Below are 17,716 nucleotides of genomic sequence, written 5' to 3'. Positions count from 1 at the left end.
GTGATTTTGTTTGTCTCTGTACGGCGCTGCGGATGCCTTGTGGCGCCTTATAAATAAATATTAATAATAATAATAATAGGCTTTTATCTGTTGGTCACAGAATACAATAGGTAATATTCGCAGGCAAAATCTTCAAGCAGTGAAGTTTTATTGCTCAAGAGCCATGACAAGGACTTTAACACGCTAGTTTGAGGTACTAGGGAGTCTCCAGAAGTTACAGATGGAATGCTATATTACATGGTAAAACAGAGCTCTTTTTATACAGATTCTGACACCCATGTTCGCAGGGGGTAGCCCAGCCCCTTAATCCTCGCTGACACCAAAACATCTGAGATTTTATATTAAATATTTATCATCAGGATATAATATATTCTCTAATCTTACTTTTAAAGCAAATTAAATTACAAAATTCACATCAATCTGTAATTTCCTAAAAATTGCTGTCTACATTGTTAGGAGGTTTCCTGTCTGTCTAACAAGACATGATAACAGATAACAGCTCCTTGCTGTGTATTTAGGCTGAAAAAAGCGCTGGTAACTCACAGAGGAAAAGGACTAATTTGCATGAAGTTCCCTTTAGAAGTTACAAAACAGATTTCCTCTAACAAATGGCTATTGCAGCAGAAATCAATACATGAATATGAAAATAAATACATTTATACTCTCAGCTCAGGGACTTAACCCTTTCTGGCGCTGCTGGTTACTAACCAGCACCACAGTGCCTGTACATTAAATATTTACATTTAAATGAATAATTATACCCTTTCATACATCTTTAATATCTTAGTGCTGAGGTTTAACCCATTCAGCACAGCAACATCAGGTATTAAAAGTCATCTTAGAAATGTGGGAGGTGAGGGGGACTCGGCCACAGTTGGATAATAATTGTTTTTTTGAATGAGAACATTCATTAAAAGATAAGTATAGCCATCACAAGAAGTGGTTCATAGTCAAGATACAAAGCCAGAGTCCGGAATCCAATAAAATCAATACACATGCATGGTTCAGAGTAGCTAGACAAGACACTACTTGGCTGGACTGAATCGGCTCGACAGACAGGGGGGGCTACTCTAAGATGAAAGTAGATTCAAAAACTGTTGAGATATTGCAACAGATTCAGACTTAATGTTGCATGAGTAATTATAGTGGAGGAACTGCAGGAGGCGCTGTTCCTAAACGTATTATTGTGTTGTCACACTGTATATTGTAATATACTCTGTTGTAGAAAGAACATTCTAGTTTCTTCTCATGTTTATGTTACATGCAAGATGTGTTATGTCTGTTTGCTGATATAAGTGCACAGTTTAATATAAAGTTATTATTCCACAAAAGAACTTCCCAGTGTGTGGAAAGCGTATTAAAGAAGCGCAATCAGCAACAAAAACACCTGATAAATGCAATACCTTTCTTAGTATATAGTATATAGGGTTCTCAGAAATCCTATAAAAGGTCATTTATATAGGACTAAAGCTTATCACACACAGCGGCAGGCTTATACCAAGTACATCTATAAGAATCTACAGGGCTAGACCAAAAGACCAAATAGTGGAAGCATAAAACAATATACTAAGAAATAGTAACAAATAATTGGATTGAACAGCTTTAATTATTTTTGGAATACTGTTATGGCAGTTGTGGGACTGTTTTAGTGGGGTATTGGACTACCTTTTAAAGTAAAAAAAATCCAGTTATTTTAGAAATTAAGGAGGTGGAATTCTATTTTGCACTTTGAAAGGCTGAATGATGTGTAGATATGGTAAATGGAGAGTCAATGGAAAGGATTTCAATTTGTTTTGACTATAGGGTATATACCTGGATATCTAAAACCCTTTTATAATTTGTTGGCTATAAGCTTACCATGCAGAGTATTATTAATTCTAATTTATTGATGATTAATATTAAAACTTACCCCAAACTGCCATGAAAACAGCGAAGAATACAGTTGCTCCATTGTCAAATAGATGGGTTACCTAAAACATACAAGTAAATTACCTTTGAAACAAATTTCATGCTATACTCATGTTCACTTAGGGCCTAATTTACTTGCCAAGTCAATCATATGTATCCCAAAATGTCTTAATCATGCTTTCTCGGACCTTTGGGAGCATATGTTATCATGCAGTATAGATTCTTTCTAGTTGAGATTGAGTTCTCAAGATTATTTATTTTAGAATAACCATGGCTAAATCTGCATACTATAACCTAAGCACGTATACTACCTTCATGTAACACTCAAATAAATGAATAACCATATGATCAAATTTTCTTCACTGGCAAATATGTACCACAATATGTGGAACTGTTGGAACAATGAGATTTATACATATATTCAGCTAGAAGTATGACTTACACCAGGAGCAGAACGAAAGTATGATGATGAATGTGTCTTCCAGGTATTTCAATGAAGTGAAATAGTAAGTGATTATTTTATGAGGCCACAGAACACATCTGATGTGCAAATTGCGCATTGTCTAGAGCTAGAGTACAGAATGGAATATTTAAATGGTTGACAGCTATTTTTTTTTTGCTTCTGACTGATAGGTAGCTTAGTAAAGCGTTACAATAGGAAGCTCATTGTGCATCCAAGTGTTCCTTCTAAGCTGATAAATGATACTAATAGATACAATGCCTCATACTGCATTGCACAGTACAATTTGTTCTCAATTCAGGCTTTCAGGGTATGGTTGTGTTTAGATCAAGCTTTTAATTCCCTTTTGCTAATCGACATATCCTCTTCTTCCCCTTACTTCCCGGAGTTGAGTGTGAATTAAGCAGTTAAACGATAGCACTTTAATAAAGATGAGTAGCCAAAGTTAGCCAGTGATCAGACATGAATGCCCACTGTACAAAGGGGCTTCTGGGATACAAATGTTCAGCTTGTAGCTTGAACGTGCACCAATCATGGGCAATATCCTAAATAAAAGGAAGCGCACTGGCGCCAAAAAAGAGTTAAATTGCTCCTTCTTGAAAGTGTGCACGAGTCTTATGTTTAATTGTGCAAGCCTTATATGGAGAAACGGAGCTAATTACAGGATTGCTCCACTATCCCTATTACCCTCCTACTGTGGATGCAACCGCTGGATGATTAGCACATATTGCACTTTGTACTGTTACAATTCTATATGGAGGATGTTTCTCTGATCCACATTGATTGGTGAACCACTGATACCAGGGCCACCGATAGGGGGGGTACTAATTATCTGGGCCCAGGCATGCCAGGCGGCCCGGCCCGTGCCCTCGCGCCGATGATTTTTTTTTTGTAATTTTATTTTTTTTAAAACTATATTTTCTTCTTTTTTCTTTTTTTTTTGCGACGGGGGCGGGGGGGGGGGGGGGGGGGCTCGGTCGTGGGGGGGGCAGGGTAGTTTTTTTTTTTAAAAAAAAAACAACATATTCACGTGATCGCGGAGCCGGCGTCCCTCCTCTCTGCTGCTCTGTGCTCCATTCAGACTGTCTGAATGCCGGGTGTGACGTCATCATGTCACACCCAGCATTCAGTCAGTCAAGAGCAATGGAGCAAGAAAGAAGAGAGAAGAAAAGGTAAGTGAAGGGAGGAAAACGGGGGGCACAGAGGGGTTAAAAAGACAGGGGTCAGCATGGCACAGAGGGGTTAAAAAACAGGTGTCAGCATGGAACAGAGGGGTTAAAAAACAGGGGTCAGCATGGCACAGAGGGGTTAAAAAACAGGGGTCAGCATAGCACAGAGGGGTTAAAAAACAGGGGTCAGCATGGCACAGAGGAGTTAAAAAACAGGGGTCAGCATGGTACAGAGGAGTTAAAAAACAGGGGTCAGGATGGCACAGAGGGGTTAAAAAACAGGGGTCAGCATGGCACAGAGGGGTTAAAAAACAGGGGTCAGCATGGCACAGAGGGGTTAAAAAATGGGTCAGCATGGCACAGAGGGGTTAAAAAATAGGGGTCAGCATGGCACAGAGGGATTAAAAAACAGGGATCAGCATGGCACAGAGGGGTTAAAAAACAGGGGTCAGCATGGCACAGTGGGGTTAAAAACAGGTGTCAGCATGGCACAGAGAGGTTAAAAAATAGGGGTCAGCATGGCACAGAGGGGTTAAAAAACAGGGGTCAGCATGGCACAGTGGGGTTAAAAAACAGGGGTCAGCATGGCACAGAGGGGTTAAAAAACAGGGGTCAGCATGGTACAGAGGGGTTAAAAAACAGGGGTCAGCATGGCACAGAGGGGTTAAAAAACAGGGGTCAGCATGGCACAGAGGGGTTAAAAAACAGGGGTCAGCATGGCACAGAGGGTTAAAAAATGGGTCAGCATGGCACAGTGGGGTTAAAAAACTGGTCAGAATGTCACAGTGGGGTTAAAAAACAGGGGTCAGCATGGCACAGAGGGGTTAAAAAACAGGGGTCAGCATGTCACAGTGGGGTTAAAAAACAGGGGTCAGCATGGCACTGTGGGGTTAAAAAACAGGGGTCAGCATGGCACAGGGGTTCAAAAGGGGGGAGGCATGGCACAGTGGGGTTAAAAAACAGGGGTCAGCATGGCACTGTGGGGTTAAGAAACAGGGGTCAGCATGGCACAGAGGGGTTCAAAAGGGGGGAGGCATGGCAGAGTGGGATTGAAAAAGGGGGGGGAGCAGCATAGTATAGTGTGGTGAAGGGGGCAAAAGCAGCATGGAGGGCGCAGTGTGATCATAAGGCATGGCGAGGATGAAGGGGCACATTATTGTATTATTGGAGCTGGAGGAAGGCCTAATTATTAATCGTGGGTGGTATTGATTTAACAGCATTCCAGGATCCAGACAAGTCGCAACTAAAGAAACATGCAGCCACAGGTGGTGAAAGTGAGAAGAACAGGTAGGAGAGAGCAGGACAATATGTGAAATGTTGTGATTCTAGTAGGGACAATGGCAATTTTTGGTGAGTGCTGTGCCCAATGTAAGGTGCAGGCCAAGACTGAACTCTTTGTGTACACACTGCATTCTTTCTATACTACACTGTGGTGCTAGATGTCCTGAAAGTCAGGAGTGCTTGGACATATGTGACGCTCCGGCGAATTGAAAGCCTAGTGATTTTGATGTGTTAGCCACGCCCCAATTGCACATTTGCCACACCCCTAAAGGCATAACCACACCTCCGATTTTTTTTTAGCATACTTGACTATAAGGGGGGCCCCATGAATTTGTTGTACCGGGGCCCTGAATTCCTCTTGGCAGCCCTGACTGATACAAGTATTCAACCTGGACTCAATACTGTTACTGGGACATTTTCTACTTTATTCCACCACATAAAATTTTGGCAAGTCATTGTCACTATTGTATTTCATTTCTAATTAAAAGATACTGTAAAGGTACATTTACATATACATTCATAGCATATTTCCATAATAACATCTTATCATGTTCTTTGTGGTATTATTGGCTAGTATATGTGGTGATTTAATTACATTTTATGTTTATCTTCGATCATATGTGTTTATGTAATAAATTTATATTAAAAGTGGACTCTGCTTTTTGTATGAGCAATTCATGTAAAATGAATGCAAATGAACTTATTGCTTAATGCAAATGGATGTTGCAGTTTTACAGATACAAGTGCTATATATTGGGGGCCATTATCTTTTTGTTTACACCCCCTAGTGAAGGCAGGAGAGGGCACCAGGGAGACAAAAGAGAAGACAAGGCAGGGGCCTTGCAAGAGGTGGTGATGCAGGCAGTCACGTCTCCAGTAGGGGATGGAGCTTAGACACGCTGGAGGAAGTCGCTAGTGCTGCTTTACAAGGCTCGCATGGGAGGACTAGAGTCTATAGAGACTCTGGTTTCCCCATGTTTTAAAATGAGGAGCCATATTGAAGCCAGGACGCAGGAAGCAGGAGGGAGATCCCAGGTCCACCGGGGAGGGGGGGTGCGGTAGTTGCTGTGAGCCATCAAGTTTGATTTAATTCTAAGGGAGTAAGCAAAAGGGGGATTACCACCATTAAAGGTATCCAACAGCATTCACCAAAATGGATGGTTGCATAGGCACTGCCATGAGAGGTCAATGTGGGAAGACTAAAAGAGCCACAACAGTTAAAAAGCCCAACAGTAAAGAGACATAAAGAGTGTCAGCACCCTGGAAAATGGTACATGGCCAGATGCCATGTGGAATTGAGTATAATTGTGCCATTAAATAGGGAGAGTTTTCCTGACAGCAACATGGATGGACCATGCCGTGAGGGAAGTGCTGTGAGAGAATGTAAGGCTATAGTAAGAGAATCCCTGGTTATTGGGATGGATTATTCGGAAGCAGTCTGGAAGTATTAAAGTGCTAGTAGCACTGACATGGTTATGATGGAAGGTCCCTGAACATGTGGGATTATGGTATGTACAGCAAGAGGAGAGCCCCCATGAAAAGTGCTCCAAAACAGTGAGGGATGGTTGCTGCATTAAGGCAGTGTGGCTAAAAGTTGTGGAAGAGGTTAAGGGATGGTGTGCGTGTATGACAACGAGTCCCTGGAAAATTGCATAGTCTAAGTGGAGGAGTGCAAAAACCTCTGACACATGCCAGCTGTGTGCTGGAACCTATGAAAATCTCTGGCCTTATTCTGTGGAACTACTGTACCAAGATACACCAGTTATGTGAATTGCCAAATATGTTTTACATCTGCTAAGTCGGTGCTGGAGGAGTTGTTCTTAATGGGACGATTGCAACTATTATGCTTATGTGCTGTCGGAGAAGGCGTTAGAAATATAAGGTTTGTTTGTCTGTCATGAGATTGTCTGGCGCACATTTGTTTTGTGATATTGCACTGCACCACCTCTAATGTGTATGCCACGAAACTGATGTTAAACACCTATGTATTTGGGGTGGCTCTATGGTGTCACTATCATATACCCACCAGCTAGCCGTGGCAAATAACAGCATATGGTCATCAGACCAGGTCCCCAGAGGGAACTTCACAAGGTACATGAATCAAACTGCGATTCTGATTCTTGGCGATACTTCTGACCAGATTTAAAATGGCAATTTAATTAAAAGCAAGTTTTGCCTTTAATTAAACTGCTGTTTTAAATCTGGCAGGATATATCGCTGAATATTGCAGTTTGATATATATCCCCCAAAATGTCTGATTATTCTGTTGACTGAACAAACCATTTTGGGCATTTCCTTTATACAGTGAACTGTTCTATTAAAGAGTGGTATACACAACTAGCACATATTGCCACTCACATCGCACTCAGGACTACACAGAAAACGTTATGCCTATAAGTGATATTGCTGATGTGTGCACTACAACTAGCACACTATTAGAATTGACCTCCACAGTATGTGGACCGTGGACCAAACTATATTATGTAAATTAGATATGTAATATATATATATATATATATATATATATATATATATATATATATATATCACACCTATTGCGAGTAATTGGAATCAGGTACAATTACAGTATGCTTACAAATAAATAATACAGGTTCTTAAGTTATATTCAGATGTCATCTACATTCAAAATTGGTTTAGCCAAAAAGTGTATTACACAAGTGACTTTTTATTATGCATTTGCTATAAGTCCAATTGATATGCATGTGCTATACAACCAATTAATATGCAAGTGCTATACATACAATTAACATGATTACATATGTTGAAGCAATAAAATGTCTAAGTAATAAGATAGAATGCTAGGCAATAAAGATCAACTACAGAAAGCAGATACTGTTAGCAGATATGTTGAAGTAGTGAGAAAAGTTGCCTTAGTGTTTCAAGGCATATAAGATCTTGGGGCTCTTGAGAGAAAAAATCTGATTATTTGTAAAATTATAATCTAAACACAAGAATCATCATTACAATTATTGTGAGGCTAAATCACTATTGAAATGAAATAAAGCAAAGGTGAATTAAAGATGACAACTTTACTAGGTAACGATATAGAAAAACACTGAAAGCTGTCATGGCAATAACGGTTATGTGTCTGGCAGATTACAAATGTACAATAAGATGGCATGTCCTATTTATACAAAGAGTGTAGTGCACATACCCTATATATGTATATATATGTAATATGGGGAGAAAATACAGATAAATGTTCACATATGATGGGATTTAATTATTTGATAAGAACACTACTTTCATCTCACATCTAGATTTCAAGCAAACATTATTGATACTTCCCAGGGAATACCTTGGCATAGACGCAGCTGTCTGATAACTTCATAAAGGGGCAATATTTATCACACAGTGGACACATAGTAACATTTGTGGCTTGGCAGATTTCTCTGCTGTAAAACAAAAAAAACAAGACGCAGCTATTGAAAGACATGTTGTTACATTATAGTTGCTCTGTATGTCAATATATGAGGCCTATATGAGGCCACACTACACAACCTCAACCACAGTGATGTAGCACATAAGCTAATTGGGGTATATAGCTTGTCATGCATTTTCTCTACTTTCTGCATAAAATAATGTGACACAGTAGATACAAAAGACTGCTGTGCGAAAGGAAAGGAGAATATCAGATCTGCCACTCACTGATTTTTATATTGAAAATAAAAAGAGCACCTTACTGAGTTATTGCTCCAGAGCTAGTAAATGTCAGTATAACAAAGCATAGTTAAATATAGCTTAAACTGTAATCTTTATCCTATTACTATATATAATAATATTGTGATGTCATTTTTACACTGGATATAGATAATAAAAGCTCTAAAAGAGTATAAGTGAGCTGAGACATTATGCCATGTTTAAGCTCAACAGCATGTCCTCAGGGTACAACAATATATATCTACAGAATCTTCTCAGCAAAGATGGGTTAATAAGCAACTGTCAATCACAACAATCTGTGTGTGATTAAATTCTCCTATGGAACAAAACCTTTGGAGGTTCCAGAAATAATGTCCGACAGAAACATACAAGTACATAAATAAACAAACAATATATGCACAGTAATGTTTTGTAGTGTAGTAGGAAAGCTAGACAATAAAGTCTGTGTTTGCTGATTTGTAAGTGAAGTAACAATATTTTTTTTATTTGTATGATCGAAAATAGTATTTTTATTTACAAATACTATTTTAATAAATCTTGTCCACTATGGATAAAATCCCCAGATGCGAAACAGATATAGAAGGGTTCTGTGCAATGTATCACAACATTCATGAATGTGTGAAAGGATATATAGTAGGTATGGATGGAATTCCTATTATGAACAGGGTTTTTCTTAAAAAGCATACATCATCATCAATCATCATCATCAACATTTATTTATATAGCGCCAGCAAATTCCGTAGCGCTTTAAACGGTTACGCATACAAATGGTTGTAAGACAAAATGATCTAAGCCATAAAGTTTTGTAGAAATTAATTAAACTTTTCCATATTGGAGGAAACCAGAGTAGAGAAATTATATGAAATCTTCGAGGGAGAGTGCATGTGGGGAAAAAGGAAAGGCAGCGGCAAAGGAGGGTCAAGGCAGACTACCTATGAAGGATAGAGGAGTGATTGATAGAGAAGCAAATCTCAGTCCAGTTGTCTGAGAAGATACCATGTAGTAGACTCAAACAGCTTTAAAATATTGTTTTGTACAGGGACATACCCATTTTTTGTGAAATTCTACTAGCCCCCCCCCCATTCAATATCAGGGAGAGTAACTCTCCTGTCAAGATAGATAATGTGAAATAGGGCGGCTTTCAATGCACCTAGAAGAGGTGGGGCCTGGGATGTCCATTGTCACAAGATTAACTGTTTAGCAACTGTAACATCCCTGTTAGAACAAAGAACAGTGCAGAAGAGGGAGATGCATCCTTCCAAATGTGAAAATTGCCACGGAGAAGAGGTTCCATAGTCTTCGTCACATGTATGTTATAGCTGCTGTTAAAAAAAATTTCGACCATGTTCCAGAATTTACTAATCTTTCTGCCACCCCAGAAATTGTGCAATATATCTACTCTTTGCGTTTTACATTTCAGGCACATCCCCATCTTCCCCTCAACAATTAGCCTGTGCCTAGACTGAGAGACATAGGGCTAGATTTACTAAGCTGCGGGTTTGAAAAAGTGGAGATGTTGCCTATAGCAACCAATCAGATTCTAGCTGTCATTTATTTAGTACTTTCTACAAAATGACAGCTAGAATCTGATTGGTTGCTATAGGCAACATCCCCACTTTTTCAAACCCGCAGCTTAGTAAATCTGGCCCATAGACTCTATAAATTGACTTAAAATGAACCTCCTGGAGCAAAGTCGATGCCAATGATTTCCATGTGGATTCAAAATACTGTAGCAGAGGTTTCGGGTTGGCCATAGTCAGAAAGTCTTTTTGCCATGCCTCGTGCATTTTATTACAGGTGTTTGCAGGGTCAGTATGAATGAGGCCAGTATATAAATATCTAATCCTATAGGTATTTGATTTAAGGAAAGTGTTTAAAGTGTGTAGGTTATTGGTGGTCTCCGGTGTAATCTCCGGTCTCCGCAGTGAGGTTATGTAATGGCAGAGTTGTAGGAACATATAAAAGTGGGCATTAGGGATGTCAACATTTCCCCGTAGTTTTTGGAAATTGTATAGTGTGCCCCCTAGTCAAATATGTCTTTAATCACAGCAATTCTGTCACACATCGAAGTCCGGCAGTTGTTTTCAAACTCGCTGTCCGGTACGCTCACTCTATTCGTCCCTCCACTCCAGGTGCAGAACTTTGTACCATAATAATAATACTTTGCACAACAGAAGGCGCAAGGCCCTTTTAGAGCTCTGAACCTGTGATCATGTGTTCTGTCCTGTGACCCACCCTGCTCTTCAGCTCAGCTATTTAAACCTGCTCAGTGCACAGACCAGTGCCAGAGTATTAGGCTCCATAGCTTTACTTCAGCATTCCTGTGCAACTTGTGGCCGATTCCTGTGTATCCCAAACTAGATTGTTCCTGACTGCTCTTCTGCCTGTTGTTTGGTACTGTGTTATTCCGATTGAGCTGACCCGGCTTGTTCCGACAATTCTTTGGGTTTTCTGATTTGGCATTCTGCAGTCCGTAGTGTGCTATGTTGACTAATCTCTAGCACTTGATACCAGCTCGTCTCGCCTGGAGGCAGCGCAGAAGGCCCAAACCTCCTTGTGGTCTCTATTACTGCCAGCGCTAATCCAGGTTGGCAAAGGTGAATCCACTTCTGCTAGTATTATGACAGCATACTGTGCCCATGGATTCTGCTGGCAATTTGTCTCTTCAGGACCTGCTGCAACACTTTGTCAGCAGGGTAGAAAAACAAGAATCTAATCAGAATAAACTGATACACTTTCTACGTGGTCTTTCCTGTCGTGCACATTTCAGAATTCCCTGGGTACACAAATTTGTTTTCCAAACAAGGGAGTTAGCATTTTCCATGCTTGGAGGAAATGCAGGGTTTCCCCATATCGGAAGTATTCTAGAATATCTATAGTCCCTGTTCTATTTTCTATTCATTTGACTCCAAGACTTATAGGTATCTTTCAAAAAATGTTTTGGTGAAATTAAAATGTATTAAAGATCTGGGTAGGTGGAGTAGAGTGGCAGGTGAGTATGGGTAAACTAATGCGGCCTCCAACGCCTGATTCGTGAAGTGTCCCTGGTGTTGGAGCCAATCTGAGATGTAGCGGAATAAGGCCGCAGGTATAAACGAGAGTATATCTGGCAGACCTAAGCCTCCCTGGGGTTTCCCAAGAATCAACTTATTTCTAGCAATATGGGGCTTCTTGGATTGCCACAAAAAACAGGAAAACAATGCAGTGCAAATGTGTAAACCGAATTTAGTAAGACCAATCGGAAGCATTTGAAGGGGATAGAACAGCTTAGGGAAAATCACACTTTTAATAGCCGCATTACATCCTAGTAAGGATCTGTGCCCCTTTTTAACACCTGCCAGGTTCTGCCTCTGTCTGCAGTACAACATCTCTCCTGTGGATGCTGCTTTGCCTATATCAGATTCTGCCTACAAGGGGTTAAGTTCTCATCATTGGATCTGGATCATGATCACCGGTGTCTGGCCTTTATAAGACTGCCTTTTCCAACAAACTGGGCCAGTTCATCAATTGCTATTGCTGTGACCCTGACTAACTTCGCTCCTGTTTACTCCCTGGTAATGTTGTGGATCTTCCGGCTTCTGACCCTTGCTCAATTGACCTTCCTCCTCTCTGACTCTTCCGTAGATCATCCAGTGTCTCTTGCTTCCACAGCTTAACCTGGTAATCCTGCTGTCTTGTAGCAGCACTTCTCCAATCGTGCCTGGTATCCAGGGTCAGATGTAACTTGAGCAGCACAGCCCATGTAGCAGCAGCACAAAGAAGACAAGTGTAGCTTAGGGAATCCAGCCCGTGGAACAGCAATACAACAGAGGCAGGTGCAGCTTGAGTAGTGTAGCCCGTGTAACAGCAACACAACAGAGTCAGGTGAAGCTTGAGCGGTATAGCCCAAGGAACAGCAACACAGTGGAGACAGGTGAAGCTTGAGCAGTATAGCCAGTGGAACAGCAACACAGCAGAGACAGTTGCAGCTTGAGCAGTATAGCCAGTGGAACAGCAACACAGTGGAGACAGGTGCAGCTTGAGCGGTATAGCCCGTGGAACAGCAACACAGCAGAGTCAGGTGAAGCTTGAGCGGTATAGCTCGTGGAACAGCAACACAGTGGAGACAGTTGCAGCTTGAGCAGTATAGCCAGTGAAACAGCAACACAGCAGAGACAGTTGCAGCTTGAGCGGTATAGCCCGTGGAACAGCAACACAACAGAGTCAGGTGAAGCTTGAGCGGTATAGCTCGTGGAACAGCAACACAGTGGAGACAGTTGCAGCTTGAGCAGTATAGCCCTTGAAACAGCAACACAGCAGAGACAGGTGCAGCTTGAGCAGTATAGCCAGTGAAACAGCAAACACAGTGGAGGCACTGACAATCCAGATGAGAGCACACAGAATAGGTAGGAACCTAATTAGACAGGTAACTTCATCAACAGGCCCAGAGGAAAGGGAGGAAGTGCCTTTTCAAGTTTAGAGCCAGAACCAGGAACCAATAGGAATCTTGCCAAAAGCAGACAGGTACTCAGTCTGCACATGTGCAGATCAGGACTAAAGGTTTGAGGTCTGCTTAATGAGGCACAGGTGAATGTCTTAGTCTCTGTTTATAGAAGCCAAATAAGTGCCGTGTGACAAAGTTGTTAAATTGAGTGGAAAATAATGATTGAGAAAAGCTGGAATATTGAGAGGTCCAAGCTGATATATTGAGGAGGTGCATGCTACTATATTAAAGGGTACAGTGTAATATATTGATAAACACAGGTTAATATCAGGAGGGCAGCAAAGTTCGGCATAAAAAGGGCAATAGCTGCTATATTGAGGGACACTGGCTGATATGTTGAGGGAGCAAAGACTGCTATATTGAGGAGGCACAGGTTGGTTTTACTAAGGGGACTTAGGCTGGTATAATGCAGAAGTTTAGGATGATATGTTGAGGGAGAAATGTTGGTATGACAAGGAGGTACATGCTGGTATAATGAGGGTGTCCAGGATGCTGCAATGAGGGGGAAAATGTTAGTGAAATAAGTGTATAGCCCAATATTATGAGGGAGGGACAAGGCTGGCATTTTAAAGGGCAAAGGCTGGTATAATGTGGGTGGCACAGTCTGGTATAATAAGTATAGCAAAGGCTGGTATATTAAGGGGGGAAATACTACTTTATTGTAGGCTTATATATTGAAGAGGTATAATGTGATTGAACACAGGCTGGTAAAATATAAAAGTATAATGTGGTGTTTGGCACAAGATTGTATAGTGTGGTGCTGGGGTGCAAGTTGGTGCGATGGAGAGTAGGTTGATATAATATATTGGGACTAAAGGGGCTGCCTATTGTAATTAAAGTGTTGTTGAATATTGTAATGCTAGGGTGTAGGTTATTAGAATAATGGGGGAGAAGGTTGTTGTAAATATATGGGCACTGGCTGTAGTAATGATGGGCACACAGGCTGGTGTAATGTGGAATTGATACAGACTGGTATAATGTGGTTTTGAGAACAGGCTAGTTATGTGTAGGGAACATATTTTACATGTTGACAACAGGCTGGATCACATGCTGACCACAGACTGATGTAATATATTGTGTAGAGGATGGTAATATGTGATGGGTAAAGAGCACAGGCTGGACAAATGTGCTAGGTACAGACTAACATAACAACAGAGGTTGATATAAAGTGTTGGGCACAGCTTGGTGTAAAGTAATTTGTGCAGTCTGGTATAATGTATTGAACATGATCTTGCATAGCATATTGGGCACAGGATGGTATAATGAGCACAAGATTTTATATAATGTGGGGCACAGGACTGGAGACATAGGAAGCTAGCAGATATGAGGCAAGGGCTGCACTATAGAGGGAAAAGGGAGAGCCTTTGAGCATGTGGAAAAAGTGGTGCAATCAGTGAAACCAAATTTATGGGATACACAGGGAAATGTTAGCAGCCATCAGCTGATCAATATCTTCAATTATGTGACTAGCAACACAATCTATGCTATGCAATGCATTTGAGGTATAAGAAAAACATTGTCCAATTTATCCTCATATGACGTTTTCTGCATTACTTCTTAACATGTATATTAGTTGCTAATTATATGGGGACTAGCTGAAGTACTCGACGTTGCCCGGGTTTAAATCTTGAAGTTATTAAGCTATCAATGAGTTGGCTGTAACTGTCAACATTTCAAAAAGAATTAGCAGCTAAGATGTTATCCAAATCCATCCAGTGGAAGGCCCAGAACAGGCTCCCTCCTGTGTCAAGTTCTGCCCAGTGTAACCAAGGGGAGGTCCGACCGGGACCCCAACCACTCCATTAGGCATCCCAGACCAATTGCCACCACTCTGTGAAGTTTTCATCCATATCCATCCAGTGGAAGGCCCAGAACAGGCTCCCCTGCTTAAAGATCGCCCCTGCATACACCAATAGGAGGTCCGACTAGGACCTCAACCCCCAGTATGTCTTCTGGGATCCAATGTTACCACTCTATGAAGTTTTCATCCAAATCCATCCAGTGGAAGGGTCAGAACAGGCCCCCCAGGTCAAAGTTCTGCCCAACGTACTGCAACGGGAGGTCCGACTGGGACTCTAACTCCCCTAAAACCTGGCCAGGATCCAACTGGACCACCTTACATGCATGGGGTGTCCGAATGCATAAACGGACAGACAAACAAACAGACCAATGATTTTTATATATAATATATAGCTATTGTCCCATTCTAATGCACCAATTAATTTAAGCAATACAAAACACATCTCAAATATCTGCAATTTTTTTTACATCAAATGTCTGAAAGGTAAAAATGAGGAGAGCATGGTAAAATATTTAGCTGAAATAATTATTCAAGTTAATGTGCTGTATGTGAATGCAGATAATCTGGAATATATTATATTAACTGTTGCAAAATCACATCTGACCTGTTTCAGTAATGTAATGTAATGTAATTGTATACTTGTATTAGATGTAGGTGACATTTTGTGGGAACATTTTTTTGATATATAGTTTCACAAGAAGCAAATTTCAGTTTCTGTATTAGTGCAGATGCAAACTGATTACCTGACTTGGCAGTTATCCAATGTAAACATTCCATATAAGAATACAAATAGCCCAATGATAGCCGCTGGGAATAACATTCCTGTATACCAACCCAGCCATGCAAAATACAGGCCAATTTTCTCTCCAAAATACCTCCTGTAAGGGAATAAGCAAAGTAATATTGTAACAAAATTACAAGAAATATAGCTTAACATATCATAGTTTTTATACAGTTATTTATACCTAGGTATCTGAATTACCTGAAAGATCCTGTATTATACAGAGGAAATATTAGAAAAGAAATAGTAGCTACCACCCCATATAATGTAACCTTTGGCCGTCTTTGCATTAATTCTTGGGAACCTATGTGCAACATTTGAGAGGATTGTGACAGATTCTAAGGGGGGAATTAAATTAGCCGTGTGGTGCCGCCGACATCGCCTCAATGTCCGGCTGCACAGATTGCCCGCTAATATCGTACAAAATCTCCGCTCATTTTCTTTGAGGGAAAATGAATGGAGATTCTAGTAAAAACTCTGTCGTGATGTGTCTCCGTGGACTGTTCTGGAGACAAATCGCAGCACCTCGTGCCAAATTGAATTCTCACCTGAGGTGTGAAAGCATTGGGAAGACTTTTCTGGGTCATGACTCAAAAGGGCTTATTTATGAATATTTAATTTAGATGCAAAACCTGGACTGAATCACTGCAATCAATCAGCAATTAACTGTTATCTGTGTAGGTGAAGCAAACCATGAATGCAACTTTCTGATTGGTTGCTATTGTCTAGTGCAAAGTTTGAAATGTAAGCAAATGTGCCATAAAGATTCAAAAAGTGATATTAAAGCAATCTGTACAATATAAAAGTTTTTTTCTGGGAATGAAATATTAAACACAGGTTTCTACTTCACATGAAGCATGTTAAGATACATATAGTAACAGTCATTACCTGTTTAACACCAAAGTAATTTTATATGCCAAATTCTAAACCAAAAAAAACAGGATGCTCTTTTAACTGACAAACATCGTTTTGGATAAACTGTCTCCAAACATTGGTATCCCTATAATCCAACAATCATCACTGTTGTGCATCTTCACAGTCATAAAATATATGCTTCTTTCCATGTGCCTTTTGTTCCATTTTTTAGTATATGGCTCCCACTATGGCAATAGCTTCTTAGAGCCCCTTTCTTCCTGTGCTATACAGTATTCAGAGATCCTAGGAAGAAAGGTGGTAAACTAGAGAGACTTGCCACAGTGTATTCTAGTGCAAGATAAACTATTAAAAGACATGTATGTAATCTACAAGGTTTTATAAAAATACAAACCTCTCATACATAGCAAAACTATGTCTTTATTATGGATTTTTTTTTATCAAAGTTACATTTTCTGACCAGGTATTAATTTATTTTTCATATTAAACTCACAACCAAGTACTTAATTTTTACTCAATGACCCAATTGTATTATATATTCTGCATTTCTGCATTTAATTTCCTACTATAAATAATAGCTTACCTTCTTTTCCATTTCTTATAAAATACAACTTAACAAGTGTCATCTCAGTGACAGGGAAAGCACACTTGAACAAAAAAATAGATGTATCATCATCATCTCCTATTTATATAGTGCCACTTATTCCCATATGCTGTACAGAGAACTCACTCCCATCAGTCCCTGTCCCACTGGAGCTTACAGTCTAAATTCCCTAACATACACTCAGACAGAGAGAGAGAGAGAGAGAGAGAGACTAGGGTCAAATTGATAGCAGCCAATTAACCTACTAATATGTTTTTGGAGTGTGGGAGGAAACCCACGCAAACACAGGGAGAACATATAAACTCCACACAGATAAGGCCATGGTCAAGAATCGAACTCATGCCACCATGCTGCCCATATGTATGTAATTTAGTCAGACTATACACCCTTGTGAGATCTCCGAGGCACCCCAGGGAACCTAGGCACACAGTTTGGAAACCACTGTTCTAGACACTTCTGGTGAAAGAATATGAAGTTCATTTACCGTACAAGATCCAGAGGCTGATACTTGTACCATACGCCCCAGGAAGCCCAGCACTCAAAAAGAAGATGCCTGTGATTTTCTGCTCCGTGGGTCTTTATTGAATTCTTACTTCTGTGACTTCCCTTAAATATAAAAAATAAAAGAAGATATAAGGAGCCAATTAAAATAATGTGGGTTCAGCACCATGGATA

At 40.4% G+C, this 17,716-nt stretch overlaps 1 protein-coding gene across 1 annotated transcript in view; it reads right to left on the bottom strand.

Annotated features, from left to right (window-relative positions):
• ANO4 (anoctamin 4) overlaps nucleotides 1–17,716 on the bottom strand; it is a 117,669-nt gene that overhangs the window by 32,672 nt on the left and 67,281 nt on the right. Inside the window, exons 10-13 of the mRNA XM_075209245.1 lie at nucleotides 17,526–17,647; nucleotides 15,527–15,661; nucleotides 8,138–8,234; nucleotides 1,910–1,970 (exon numbers count right to left, since the gene is read on the bottom strand). Of these exons, the coding sequence (XP_075065346.1) occupies nucleotides 1,910–1,970; nucleotides 8,138–8,234; nucleotides 15,527–15,661; nucleotides 17,526–17,647 (415 nt within the window). The remainder of the gene's footprint in view (nucleotides 1–1,909; nucleotides 1,971–8,137; nucleotides 8,235–15,526; nucleotides 15,662–17,525; nucleotides 17,648–17,716) is intronic.

The sequence above is a fragment of the Mixophyes fleayi genome, chromosome 4 (assembly GCF_038048845.1).
Source record: "Mixophyes fleayi isolate aMixFle1 chromosome 4, aMixFle1.hap1, whole genome shotgun sequence".
NCBI lineage: Eukaryota > Metazoa > Chordata > Amphibia > Anura > Limnodynastidae > Mixophyes > Mixophyes fleayi.
This window is presented reverse-complemented; position numbering and strand designations above follow the sequence as displayed.